Genomic DNA, 14,168 nt, shown 5'->3' with positions numbered 1-14,168 from the left:
ACAGCTTTCAAAATTAGTAGCTCTGCTTCCTGTGGCTTTCTTGCTTGGGGACCTATTAGGCGATGCTAAGCTATTCCAAATAAATTATTTGAATGGCATTGCCCTTATGTTGACACCCAAAAGGTAATGGGCTCAGTCAGAACATTAAAAAAATCCCTGGAATTCCTTGCACTTTCACTGATACGCTTAGAGTGGAACGCAATGGGAAGAACCACATGCAGTCCTCCTCTCTGTGAGGCTGTGTGTTGTAAGATGCGATTTAAATACTTTTTCTCTTCTTGAAAAGGCAACTCTTTCCCCCTATCCACATACCACATGCACTGCTGGAGCCAGCACAGTGGTTCTTGAACCAATTCTTATTGAAAGGAGTTTGATAGAAGAAAGCCTTCATGGTCAAGAACTGTCCACATTCCCCATAATGCACAGTTTGATTTTTAATGCCAAATAATTTGTCATTTTTATCCTCTGGGAGTTTACAAGACTTGGTGAGTCACACCTACAGAATGGGTTACTTTATTGCTCCAGGCTGGAGCTGGTAGCTGCATAGTTTTCTCTTCTTTAATACAATCCTAACTTTGAAAACAACAGTAAGTGTCTGCCCCTGCTGTTTATTTGGGAAGGTCTTGAAATATGATATGGGCAATTCAGAAGAGTTTTTCACGCTATTTAGTGTCATTCCCCCTGAATCTTCATATTACTATTACTGAAGCACAAATTAACTTCCATATGATTTTATGAAAACCTGCCGAGTGGTCAGCAGGCAGCACATGGCCAGTCACTAAGGCAGCTCCATGCTTCAGAAATTCCAGCTTTTATAAAACTTTGCTGTTTCTGCTCCCAGCACTGTTTAATGCTGCAAGGGGGGAGAGGGTTTTTACGAGTTGCTTTCTGCTATCATAGAATGATAGGAAGTTAGGGTTGGAAGGAACCTCAGGAGGTCATCTAGTCCAACCCCCTCCTCAAAGCAGGACCAGCCCCAGCCCCAGCCCCAGCAAGATCATCCCAGCCAAGGCTTTGTCTAGCCAGATCTTAAAAACCTCCAAAGATGGAGATTCCACCACCTCTCTAGGTAACCTGTCCCAGTGTTTTACTACCCTCCCATTGAGAAAGTTGTTCCTAATATCTAACCTAAACTTCCCCTGCTGAAACTTGAGACCATTGCTCCTTGTTCTGTCATCTGCCATCACTGAGAACAGTAGACTCTAGCTCCATCCTCTTTGAAACCACCCTTCAGGTAGATGAAGACTGCTAATAAAATCACCTTTCAGTCTTCTCTTCTCCAGACTAAATAAGGCCAGTTCCCTCAGCTTCTCCTCATAAGTCATCTGCCCCAGCCCCCTAACCATTTTTGTTGTCCTCCGCCGGACTCTCTCCAACTTGTCCACATCTTTTCTGTAGTGGGGAACCCAAAACTGGACACAGTACTCCAGATGTGGCCTCACTAGTGCCAAGTAGAGGGGAAGAATCATTTCCCTGGATTTGCTGACAGCACTCCTACTAGTGCAGCCCAATATCCCATTAGTCTTCTTTGCAATAAGGGCACACTTTTAATTCATATTCAGCTTATTGTCCACTGTAACCTCCAGGTCCTTTTCTGCAGAGCTGCTGCTTAACCAGTCAGTCCCCAGCCTGTACCGGTGCATGGGATTGTTCTGTCCTAAGTGCAGGAGTTTGCACTTGTCCTCATTAAACCTCATGAGATTCCTTTTGGTCCAGTCCTCCAATTGTCTAGGTCTCTCTGAATCCTAGCCCTACCACCTTCCAGCATATTTACTACTGCCCCTAGCTTGGTGTTATCTGCAATTTCGTTGAGGGTGCACTCCACCCCATCTTCCAGGTTGTTGATGAAAATATTTAACAAAACCAGACCCAGGACCGACCCCTGGGGTTATTTGATACCAGCTGCCAACTAGACATCGAGCCATTGACTACTATCCTCTGAGCCTAATGACCCAGCCAATTTTCTATCCACCTTACAGACCATTCGTCCCACGCATACTTCCTCAGCTTGCTTGGAAGAATGTTGTGGGAAACCTTGCTAAAAATCAAGGTATATCAAATCCACTGGTCTCCCCACATCCAGAAAGCCAATTATCTCATCATAAAAGACAGTCAGGTATGACCTGCTTTTTGTGAATCCATGCTGACTATTCCTAAACACTTTCTTCACCTCCAAGTGCTTAGAAATGGATTCCTTGAAGACCTGCTCCATGATTTTTCCAGGGACTGAGGTGAGGCTGATTGGTCTACAGTTCTCTGGATCCTCCTTCTTCCCTTTTTTAAAAGATGGGTACCAGTGTTCCCTCTAAACTGTGTGCCATGCACAGCCACGCAGGCACACTTGGCAGTGTGGCATAAGTGTGCCTGTGCACAAAACACAGCTTAGAGGGAACGGTGATGGGCACTATATTTGCCCTTTTCCAATCATCTGGGACCTTTTCCAATCGCAATTAGTTGTCAAAGATGATGGCCAGCACCTCTGCAATCACATTGGACAACTCCCTCAGCATTCTTGGGTGCATCCCATCCAGCCCCATGGACTTGTGCACATTCAGTTTTTCTAAATAGTCCCTAACCTATCAGGGCAGTGCTCTGGAATACCAGTGCAGGGCCTGGCCAGTCTCTCCTGCAGAGCTCTTCTTCCACGCTCCTTAAATGAGATAAACAAACCCAAAGCACTGTATGACACCAACATATTCTGTAAAACCTCAAGGTCTTGTCCAGAAGAGCTTACAGATGAAATGATTCACAGCTGCCCGGACACAAGCAGAGCACAGGGCACCCTTGGGGTCTGGAGGATGGAACTGGGGACAAAAAGGAAGATGGTGGGGCCTGCCCTAGGAACAGGGCCATATGAGAGACGTAATGTGATGATATATAGGAGGAAGAAGAGACAAGTTTGAGCTGACAGTAGGGAAAAGAAGAGGTTTTGCTCAGAGTAGAGTTATTTTCCTGGGAGAAGCCTTTCTCCCTTTTTCTCTCCCAGCTAGGCCAATATGCCCTTCTACCTGTGGAAGGCTGGACACAGTCCCCTCTAGAATGCCTGCTGAATGGTTTGCACCAGAGAGACTCCTTAGAACCTGGGGGAGCCCAAGCCACGGTGTCATGAGTGTTAATTTCATCGCAAATTCATCAGCCGTTTGCAATCATGATGCATGTCCTGCTTGCCCCAATGCATGTAAATAGATCCCTCCAGTCCTGCACTTAATGAGATCAGCAAGTCAGGCTTGGCAACTCAGTCACCCTTGGAAATAACATTTCCTCACTAGATCAGGATCAGAATTGCAGCTATGAATATTGCAGCCTGGCTGGCCCTTCCCAAAGCCATCCCATTCCCCACATGTGGCTAGTCTATCCCTTGCATGCAGTTGGTGGCCCCTGGACTCTTACCCGTTTAGGACTGAGGTCTCCTGCATTATGACTCACATGGGTGGCTTTTCTTATTAACTGTGCTGCACACACCATCTCCAGACTGCAAGTACTTTCCAACCATGCTCCTTGTCCCAAATCGATGTGCCATAGTCCCTGCTGTTCTGTCTTCTTCTAGATGTCCGGTGGGATCTTCTCTCCACTAGAAAACTTCTATGACCTGGACAATGCCAACTGCCACCCACTGGTTTGCTTCTTATGCCATGAGCAGTATGAACACCCCTGCCTCCTTGATTGCTATCATAACTTCTGTGCCAGCTGTCTGCGAGGCAGGGCAATCGACAGTCGCCTCACCTGCCCTCTCTGTGGGTAAGAGATGCAAAGGAGTGATTAGCACTAACATGGAAACATACCGATTTACTAGTTGAGCTGTCCCCTTCCTAGGGTAATGTGGGGGTAATGTGCTCTGCAGCAATGCTGCATAGAAATATTACATGTGGAGCATGCTGGCAAAAACACAGAGACTGTTTTATACATGGATGTCTAAGTTAGATCAGCCAGCAAACACTCAACACAGCTGTTGAAGGGTAGGCTTATGCATTTGCTACCCAAGACATCCTGATGTGAAAGTTAAGCGCAATTAGAAACAGTAGTAGGTCTTTCCTTGTGCTTTGAGGGTTGCAGGCCTGGTGGTGAAAGGGTTCCAAGATGGGGAGCATTTGTGACATTGTTGAATTTGTTTTATGCCTATCTGCCACATGCCCAGAGTCTAGGATGGGAGCTGGGAGCAAACTTGAAAGCAGAGTCTGACACCAGATATTTCTGGGCTACAGTTTTTTACAGTCTGGAAGTCTCTCTCTACTTTGACTCCTGAAGGGTTAATAAGAATCATTCCACTGATGTTGCTGAGAACCACTTCAATGGCCAGGGAATCAAATGCCTGTTAGGGTAGCAGGTCTAAGGACAGGACTGGGCTCCACCTAAACCACCAATATGATTTCATTCCTTCCTGGTGTTATGTTAGTGCAAGTCTTTGGGTAGACACATTTTGGCATGAAGGTGCCCTGTTCCAATTGAACCCAAGTTGATTCCTTTGGGACTTAAAAAAAAAAAATACAAGTATCCACATACCATCTTACACTGTGGAAAACCCAAGAACTATGTGCCTTTTTCCAACTAGGTTTAGGGGGGCTTTCTGCATGAGCCTGGAGTGGAACAGACTCATGTCTCAAGGGCCACTGTAAAGCACCTTTGCTGCCTTGCCACCACTTCAACACTAATACATGTGGAAACAAGAAAGTATTGGGGTTCTTATACACAGCCTTAGTGTGTGCCACAGTCACCTTCATCAGCTTCTAGCTGTGAATTCCTCAGTTCTCTCCTTGTGGTTAAGCTCTTTGGTAAAACTGGGTGCCTGTTTTGTGGTGCGATGTGGCCAGCTCTGGCTAGTGAAGAGGGTCATTTCTATCACTGCATCACTACCAATGACTTGCACCAGGAATTCAGCTACCACTCCATCCCATACAAATTAAATATCAGAAACCTCAGGTACTCAGAAACACATTAGAGGAAGAAGACAGGGATGGAAGATTGAGCACTGGACCTGGAACAGTGCAGTACACTGGCACTCTCCTGTTTCACTGTGACCAGGCAACCACTGTCACCTCACAGGCATGTACTGACAACAGCACTGTGCTGTGTTCTCCAAAAAAGGAGAGAGAATAGGAGGGCAGCTCACTGTCACTTGTTGTAGTAAAAAGGACAACCTGAATTGAGTCGGCAGGAGTTGCCAATGATATTTGAGTCTTTGAGGCCAGAGGAGGCATCTCAGATCCTCCACGCTGGAATGTTTGTTTAAAACTATCCCGAGAGCCGTGGAGGGAGGAGGGGAGCTGGGCCACTAGAAATGGAACCGGCCTGTCTCTGCGCCTGGCTGTACCCGCGTCCCTACAAGCAGTGCTGGAGGAAGGGAGGCTGTTGTCAGCATCAGGTGGGCACCTTCAGCACAGTCCTCTTAAAGGAACAGGCCTGCTGCCAGTTGAGGTGAACCTGACATTTCTTAGAAAAATCAGAAGGAGAAAAAGCTCTGTGTGCAGCCCCTAGTCTGAGGAGTGCTTCATTTCCAGTCTAGTTTTAATTATAAGCTGTTAAAAACAATCCCATTCACCTGAACTTCAGCCAAACAATCAGAGGTTAGCTTGCGTATCCTCACAATGGGGTAGGGAAATGCTGTTATTCCTTTTTCACAGATGGGGAAACTGAGGCACAGACACACCAAGGGCCTCACGAAGGGTCACCCAGGGAAGTCTGTGGCAGAGGAGGGAAATGAACTGGGTCTCCCGAGTTCAGATTTATGTCCAAATCACTGAGCCATCCTTCCTCCACCAGCCTCCATGTGACATTTTCAAAGTGCCTGGGATTTAGCGTCAATTTTCACATGATTCAGGTTCCTAAGTCACTTGTGAAGCTTTCACCCTGACCCTCAGATCTTAGCCAGCATCCTCTGGATTCCTGCATAGAACACCCTTGCCCAGTGGGTGCCTGTCTGCCCTGTGATGGGGCCAGGGAAAGACCTCGCCCCGTACCTACCCCCAAAGCATGCAGGCACCTGATTGGGCTTCCCTGGTCACTGCCCCAGCCTATAAATTATGGGGTTGTCCTCACCCCGAGTTTCAGATGAGAATGGCTGCCAAGCCATTATAGCCCCACCAGAATTCAGGAAAGCTTATTGGGCTGCCAGGGATGGGGGAGGCACAGTGCCCTCTGCAAACCCCAGAGTGAAGTCTCGGTGCTAGATACAGAGCCACCCTGGTCAGTCAGACTCAGGCCAGATGCTGCAAGGCCCCAAGCATTCGTCTCCAATCCTGCACCCTCTGAGCATGTCAGCGCTCAGCTCCCAGCAGGACCGAGCCCCAATGAAAGGGTGTGTAGACACCTCAGCTTGCTTTTTCCTTAGCATCATTAAAAAAAAGTCCTGGCACACGAGGCTGAGCTGCAGTCCAGCTCACCTCCCTGACACCAGCTGTGCTCATTTCATTCTCAGGTGTTTTTTAAAAAAATAGTGAAAAATAGAAAATCCTGCACAATAAACTCTTATGAGATTTTTTTAATTATTATGAAGCATTTTGAATCTTGAAAAAGTTGCTAGACCTGCCTGTGAATGTTTGGCTGTATTCAGGGACTGATCCACTGACAAGTTTCATTCTCTTCTCCTGACTCTTAACTACCAAGGTCATCTGCATGTCAGGAGTTTCCAGGTGCTATTAAAAGCTGCTTATCCTTTGTCTGTGATGGCATAGTTACCCCGCACAGTCTGCCTGAGATAACTGTACAATTTGAAACCACTGGGGCTTATTTTTAAATGGCAAATAATCCATGATTCTCAATCAGAAGCCCAAGGTCTCCCAAACCTGCCAAAAATCCTCAACAAAACCTTAAAATCCAAAGAAGTCTGAAGTCACAGCAATGGAGTGGTTATATTTTTGGCATAAATCATGTGTATGATGCTGCTTAACACAATTCAAGGTGACAGCTGCTCAGTGCTAAGAGAGACCAAGCATGTGTTATTTTTAGGTCTTAATTTCTGGCTATTGTTGGTCACGTGCACCTGAGAGGCTCTGAAGAGGCTGTCCAGATATGAACGAGAAGCCTTAGGTTAGATACAAAATGAAAGGAGTTTAAAGGTTTTTTAATTATTTAATAAAAACTGATCTTCAGCAGCTGGAGCCAACATTCATTGTCACCACCCAACTCCCTCCCCACTCCTCCCTCTGCCCCAGCAATAGTGAAAGACTAACACTTCTGGACTAGCAAAAGTATTAGTTTTAAGCTCAACAGCCAAGCAGTCAAATATAAGAAACTGCAGGCCCTCTGTACATGTGCAGGAAGGAAACACAGGGATCAGGCTCAGCCAGACTCCTCATGGGCCACAGCAGAAAGCTGAAGTCACAAACAGCCACTGATCTAGGGTCCAATGATGAAACCCCAACAGCCCTTCACCCCAGCCTTGGTCCTAGCTAGTGGGGGAAGCACTCTGGGGAAGAAGCATATCCTTGTCCACTCCGCCCATTGCATGGGGTATAAGCAGGGGCCTACTTAATTTTGCAGAAGTTTTGCAGAAACTGTGAAAAAGCAGTGTAGTCTGTGATCACCAGGAAATATTGCACTGGCTATGGTTTCCCAAAAATCAAGCTAAAAAATCCCAGTGTCATACACTGTTTTAAAATGTCCCAATGTTTACTGCAATACAAAGACAATTCGACATCACTGCAGCCATAGATCACAGGACTGAGAGTTACTACCTGCTAGTGACATAGCCTAAAGTGCTTACAAGGTGGACTTTGTGGTTTAACACAATCCATTACCATGCAAAGAATATCAAGTACTACCAGCAATTTGTGTGTGATGAGCTTGAAATCACACCAGGCACACTTAAATTACGAGTTCTCTTAAAACATGGTGACATTGAGTGTCAAATTGAAAATCAGGCCAGACAAGAACTGCAATAGCTGCAAAGTTAACTCAGTACTACAAGTACTGAGTCACTACCACCTCAAGTTAGACAACTGGCTGCTACTTTTTTAGTGCTGTTCACATTTTTTTACCCAAATCAGGAGCCTTTTCTGAGTTTTGACCCTCAGCTAATTAAATCAATTCCTAGATGGCAGAAAGAACATGACAACAAACGTGCTGCTAACATGAACTCTCTCAAAGAGTGCCAGGTGCTTTAAATGTAACTGAGTTTTGAGATTTTATTTCCGATTCGTCTCCACATCTCTACAACTTGGCCAAACACGATCTTACAATTCCACCCAATGCAGCGGGCACAATGTGTGATCTCAGTGCATAGACAAATCTTCACATTTCAGAGACAGGGTGTCAGCTGCAACTGCTGATGGATGCTGCATGATAGCATTTAGCAACTAAAATGAATTGTTTCTATTAAGGTCATTAATTAGTATTTCTAAACTTTCTATAGAATACTACATATAATAACAACTTATGATTATATAAAGTTACAATTCATGTTGAATGTAAATTTATATGTAGAACATATTTTAATTTAAATCTAAATTTAATATTTAGATTTATAATATGATAAATTATATACATTTACTTTCTACAGAATTTGCTATTAACTTATACAGTACACGCCTCCATTTTCTGAGTGGTGACACTTCTCTTGCTAGGAAGCTGTGGCTGTTCTGCTCGGTCTCACTTTTAAATAGTCCTTTCCCTCAGCCCTCTGCTCTAACCCAGTATGCTCTCACAGACCATGAGCAGTACATATACTGCTTGCTGAAGGGGGAGGGGAGGTAATCAGCTTTTCCATGGTCAATACTAAGCCACAGGACTGGGCTAACCTCTTTATTAAGCAGATTCCCTGGGAACTGATTTGGTCTATGACAGTGAAGGCAATGACTGCTATTTAATCAGAAGGCTGGGTTTTGGTTGTAGCCATGTTGTTTCTAAGGACATAGGCAGGCAACGTTTTTTGAGTAGATGTGATATCTTTTCTGAGTAGTTGGAAACAAGTTCTTAGCAAGCTTTTGGGCACAATCACCCTTCTTTGGGCATAGGGAGTCTTTGCTGCTCAGACTCCAAGGAATGAGAGAAGCTAAAAGTGTGATAGGATGTCAGTGAGGATGTAAATAGGTGGAAATTAGGAAAACAAAAGATAAAGCAGGGAAGGAGGGAGGGGGGAAAGCAGAGGCAAAAAAGCTAAAGGTGAGTAAGGGAGACTGCAGTGGTGGTAATTCAAGGTAGGAAAGAGACTGTCTATGAAAAAGGAAATGGCTGTAAATTTGGAAGACAAAGGACAGAAAAGGTGGTGGGGGGAGAAAAGTGTAAAAGGTCTGGTCTTACAGGTACCTAGTGAATCAGATGTTTAATCAGATGGGCATTGGGCATGAGTGGGTATGGTGTACTTGCTGCTTTGCTGCCAAGGATTAAAGTACTGGCTCATTAGGGACAGAGAGCTAAGGTCCAGTCATAATGAAGGTGTTGTCAAATTAAGATGACAAGGAAGGGAACAGCAGAATGCAACAAGAACTGGTCTAGGACGGTGACCAGGGCTCTCTGGACTGTTTCTAATGGCATCCTTGTGCCTCAGATGTCTGCAAAGCCCAACAGATCCCCAAAACTACAGAGTCTGGCTGCCTTGCTGGGCAGGGAGTCTGTAAAACCTCAGTTGGCGTGTCCCACTCATCACATACCACACCCTAGCCAGTGTCTACACACAGCCCCTCCTACACGGCCCCCGATCTCCGGAGAGAATCTTGGAACCTGGCCACTCCTGCAAGGCGCCAGCCAAGCACGAGGGACCACTGGCTTACAGCTTAGCATAGACTCATGAAACAGTAGGGCTGGAAGAAACCTCCAGAGGTCACCTAGTCCAGTGGTTCTCAACCTTTGGTACCTTACTTACCTCCTGCTGATCGACACAGAAAAAGTGAAACCAGAATTCCCATCGTGGCACTTCTGGTTTCACCACTGCGAGCTGAGTCCCACTTTTTCCTCTCGGACCATGGCCCAGGGCAAAGCAGCCTGCGTGGAGCCTCCCTCCCTGTCCCCAAGCACACTGACAGTGGGGAGTGAAAGCCCCAGCGCACCGGACACTGGTAGGAAGGGTCACAGCTGGAACAGGCAAAGATGCCTCCAACCTGCCAGGGAGGGGGCGGGCGAAACTCAAAATGCAGCACCTGTGTACCCCCCGCCCATGTCTCACATACCCCCAGGGGCACACGTACCATGGGTTGAGAAACACTGACATAGTCCAACCTCCTGCCTGAGGCAAGATCATCCCTATCCAAACCATCCTATATACATCTATGGTTTAACCTCTGAACAAAACTAGTCAACCCAGACACAAAACCCAAGACATAACACCCTAACCTGACACAAGTAAAGCAGAAGGATCATGGCAAACAGCATCCTGCAACTGCAAAACTTGCTAACATATGCTTGAGACACCCCAGGAAGGAGGGCCATGCCCTCACTACAGACGAAGGCAAAAACTCCCACAGTTCATACCAATCTGACCATAGGGTAAGATTCCTTCTTGACCCCAAATATTATGATCAGTCTGAATCTGAGCAGAGGGGCAATCCCTTCTAGCTAAGAACCTCCAGATTTAAGTCCCAGAAGGAGCACTGGCAGACCCCAGTCAAAATCCTGAGCTTGGGCTGCAGGCAACACCCAGTGTCTCCGAGGAAGGTTTAAGAAAAAAAAAAAACCCAACCTAACATATAGCAGCAGGGAAGAAAAAAAATTCTCTCCCAGCTCCATGTGGCAACCAGCAAAGCCCAGAAGCATGGGAAATACCCATAGAAGAACATAGACATAGCTACACCTAGATCATGCCTGACCAGTAGCTGTCCAGCCTCTTCTTGAACACCTCCAGTGAGAGAGTCCACAGCTTCCCCAGGCATCTATTCCACTGCCTCACTGTTCTAACAGTAAAGAAGCTTTTTCCTGATATCCAATCTAACCTTACTTTGCTGAACTTCAAGTCACTGTTCCATGTCTTACTCTGCAGCAAGAGAGAAAAGGTGTTTTCCCTCTTTATGGTAATCCTTCATGTATCTGAAGAATGCTATCACATCCCCTCTTAAGCAACTTTTCACAAGCTGCAAGTGCTTAGCTTCTTCAACTTCTCATAGGACTTGCCTTCCAAGCCTTTTATCATTCTTGCTGTCCACCTCTCTCCACACCTTTTTTAAAATGTGGAGCCCAAAATTATACACAGTACTCTAGATGAGGCCCATCTAGTGCCAAGGCACCATCATCTACTGTGTCTTGCACCCAATTCTTCTGTTGATGCATCCCAAACCACGTGCACCTATTGGTCAGCTTTATCACACTGCAAGCTCATGTTAAGTCTGTGATCTACCAAGTTTCCCATATCCTTCTTCATTATGTTGCCATCCATCCAGGGATCACCCATTTTGTATGTGTTTATGATTCTTCTTCTCAAGGTGTAACAGCTTGCATTTGTCAGTACTGAACTTCATCCTGTTAGCTTCATCCAAACTTTCCAGTCTGTCAAGATCCTTTCAAAATGCACTCGTCTTCTAATGCATTTGCAGTCCTTCCCAGTATCATGTTATCTAAAAAACACACTCAAACTCTCGTGTCTGGATTCCAAATCATTAATAAACATGTTGAACAGCAGTGGTCCCAGGAGCGATCCCTGTGGGACTCCACTTGAAACCTTATGCCATCCTGACATGAACCCATTTATAATTACCCTTTGCTTATGGCTATTGAGCCAGCTGTCTATCTACTTTATAGTAGTTTTGTCTAGGCTATGTTTCTCCAATCTGTTTATGAGAAGGTCAAGTGGACTTTGGCAAAAGCCTTAGAAGCCCAGATACACTATATCCACAGCAATCCCTTCATCAACCCAAGCAGTTGCTTTGTCAAAGAAGGGGATCAAGTTCCTTTGGCACAATTCATTCTTAGTAAATGCATGCCAGGTACTTGTGATCGGCCTTTCCTCCTGCAAATGCTTGCAAACAGACTTCCTGAAGAGATGCTCTGGTAACTTCCCATGTATTGATGTAAGACTAACTGGTCTATAGATCCCTGGGTCCTCCTTCTGTGCCTTTTTAAAAGACACTACAGTTAGCCCTTTCCAGTCTTCTGATACCTTGTCTGTCTTCCACAATTTCAGGTATATTATTGTTGAGGGCTCCCAGGTCATAGAATTATAGAAAGTTAGGGTTGGAAGGGACCTCAGGAGGTCATCTAGTCCAAACCCCTGCTCAAAGCAGGACCATCCCCTACTAGATCATCCCAGCTAACTCTTTATCTAATCAGGTTTTAAAAGCCCCTAAAGATGGAGATACCACCACCTCTCTGGGTAGTCTGTTCCAGGGCTTTACTACCCCTCCTAGTGAGAATTTTTTTTTCCTAATATCCTTCCCTTGCTACAACTTGAGACCATTGCTCCTTGTTCTGTCATCTGCCACCACTGAGAACAGTCCAGCTCCATCCTCTTTGGATCCACCCTTCAGGTAGTTGAAGGCTGCTATTAAATCCCCCCTCAGTCTTCTCTTCTCCAAACTAAATAAGCCCAGTTCCCTCAGTCTCTCCTCATAAGTCCCCTCAGCCCCCTAACCATTTTTCATTGCCCTCTGCTGGATTCTCCAATTTGTCCACATCCTTTCTGTAGTGGGGAATCCAAAAACTGGACACAGTACTCCATATGCGGCCTCACCAGTGCTGAACAGAAGGGAAGAATCACTTTCTTCTATCTGCTGGCAATACACCTACCACTCTGTACTGGTGCATGGGACTGTTCCATCCTACATGCAGGACTTCGTACTTGTCTATTGAACCTCAAGAGATTTCTTTTGATCCAGTCCTTCAATTTGTCTAGGTCTCTCTGAATCCTAGTCCTACCATCCAGCATATCTGCAATTCCACTAAGCTTGGCATCATCTGAAAACTTGCTTAGGGTGCACTCCATTGCATCGTCCAGGTCATTGATGAAGATATTAACCAAGTCATGTCCCCTGGGGCACTCAACCTGACACTAGCTGCCAACTAGACATCGAGGCCTTAATTACTACCCTTTGAGCCCAACAAGCCGGCCATTTTTCTATCCACCTTACAGTCCATTCATCCAACTTGTACTTACTTAGCTTGCTTGCAAGAACGTTGTGGGAGACCATATCAAAAACCTTGCTTTTGACCCATACTTTCCATGATCTTCTTGTTGCTGACATACTTGTAGAAACTCTTCTTCTTACCCCTCATATCACTTGCCAGCTGCAACTCCAAGATCTCCTGTGACAGTTTCTTTAGTACCACAGGATGAAGTTTATCAGGCCCTATTGATTTGAATTCATTCAGACCCATCAAAAACTCTGTCTCTTGTTATTTCATCCCGCAGCTCATCGCCTCTCTTATCCAAATAATCTGCATTAGGCTTCTGGTTGTAGATTTATTTTTTTTTTGTACGTGAAGACTGAGGCAAAGTAGTTGTTGTGTAGCTCCACCTTGTTTGCATCTTCTGTTAAGAGTTTCCCCTGGCTAGTTAACTGTGGACCTACAGCTTCCTTGGTCTTTCTTTTCTGGCCAACATAGTTATAAAACCTCTCCTTGACTTTATCCTTCCTGACCAGGTACACTCATTCTTTGCCTTCCTGATTTTTCCCTGCAGGTTCTTGCTATTTTCTGGTATACTTCCTTGCTGACCTGCCCATTTTTTCATTTCCTGTATTCTTTCCTTTTGCATTTGAGGCATCCTAGAAGACATCCTTGTGCAACCACATTAGTCTCTTGCCAATCTTTGTGTGTCAGAACAAGTTCTTGTGGGGCTTTCAATATCATGCTTTTTAGAAGCTCCCAGGCCTCCTGGGTACTTCTGTCCTTCAATCCGTCTTCCCATGGCACCATACCTATTAACTCCTTGAGCTGGTTGAAATATACCTTTTTGAAATCTAGCATTCTAGCTTTGTTGACCTCATGCTTTCCCCATTTCAGGACCTGGGATTCTGGTCACTTCTTCCCAAGTTGCCCATCACTCTCATATCCTCTGCCAATTCTGCATCCCTATGGGTCAGTACAAGATCCAAGATAGATGAAGTCTGATACTACATCCACCCAGGCTCATCTTAAACCAGTTTTGGACATTTTGAAAGTGGTTCATGTGCATTGAACTTCTGTTGTGTTACAGATTTGAGCCAGTTTCCCATCACTTCCACTGGTTTGTATGTAATTTCTGTCCCTAGCCCTTCTCTTCCTTCCACCCCCCAACAGATTTCCTTGCGCTGTATCTCACCTCTTCCAGA

At 45.4% G+C, this 14,168-nt stretch overlaps 1 protein-coding gene across 1 annotated transcript in view; it reads left to right on the top strand.

Annotated features, from left to right (window-relative positions):
* RNF207 (ring finger protein 207) overlaps positions 1 to 14,168 on the top strand; it is a 63,239-nt gene that overhangs the window by 6,610 nt on the left and 42,461 nt on the right. The window contains exon 2 of the mRNA XM_019511604.1: positions 3,548 to 3,738. Within this exon, the coding sequence (XP_019367149.1) occupies positions 3,548 to 3,738 (191 nt within the window). The remainder of the gene's footprint in view (positions 1 to 3,547; positions 3,739 to 14,168) is intronic.

The sequence above is a fragment of the Gavialis gangeticus genome, unplaced genomic scaffold (assembly GCF_001723915.1).
Source record: "Gavialis gangeticus isolate Ggan-Ray unplaced genomic scaffold, GavGan_comp1, whole genome shotgun sequence".
Taxonomy (NCBI): domain Eukaryota; kingdom Metazoa; phylum Chordata; order Crocodylia; family Gavialidae; genus Gavialis; species Gavialis gangeticus.
This window is presented reverse-complemented; position numbering and strand designations above follow the sequence as displayed.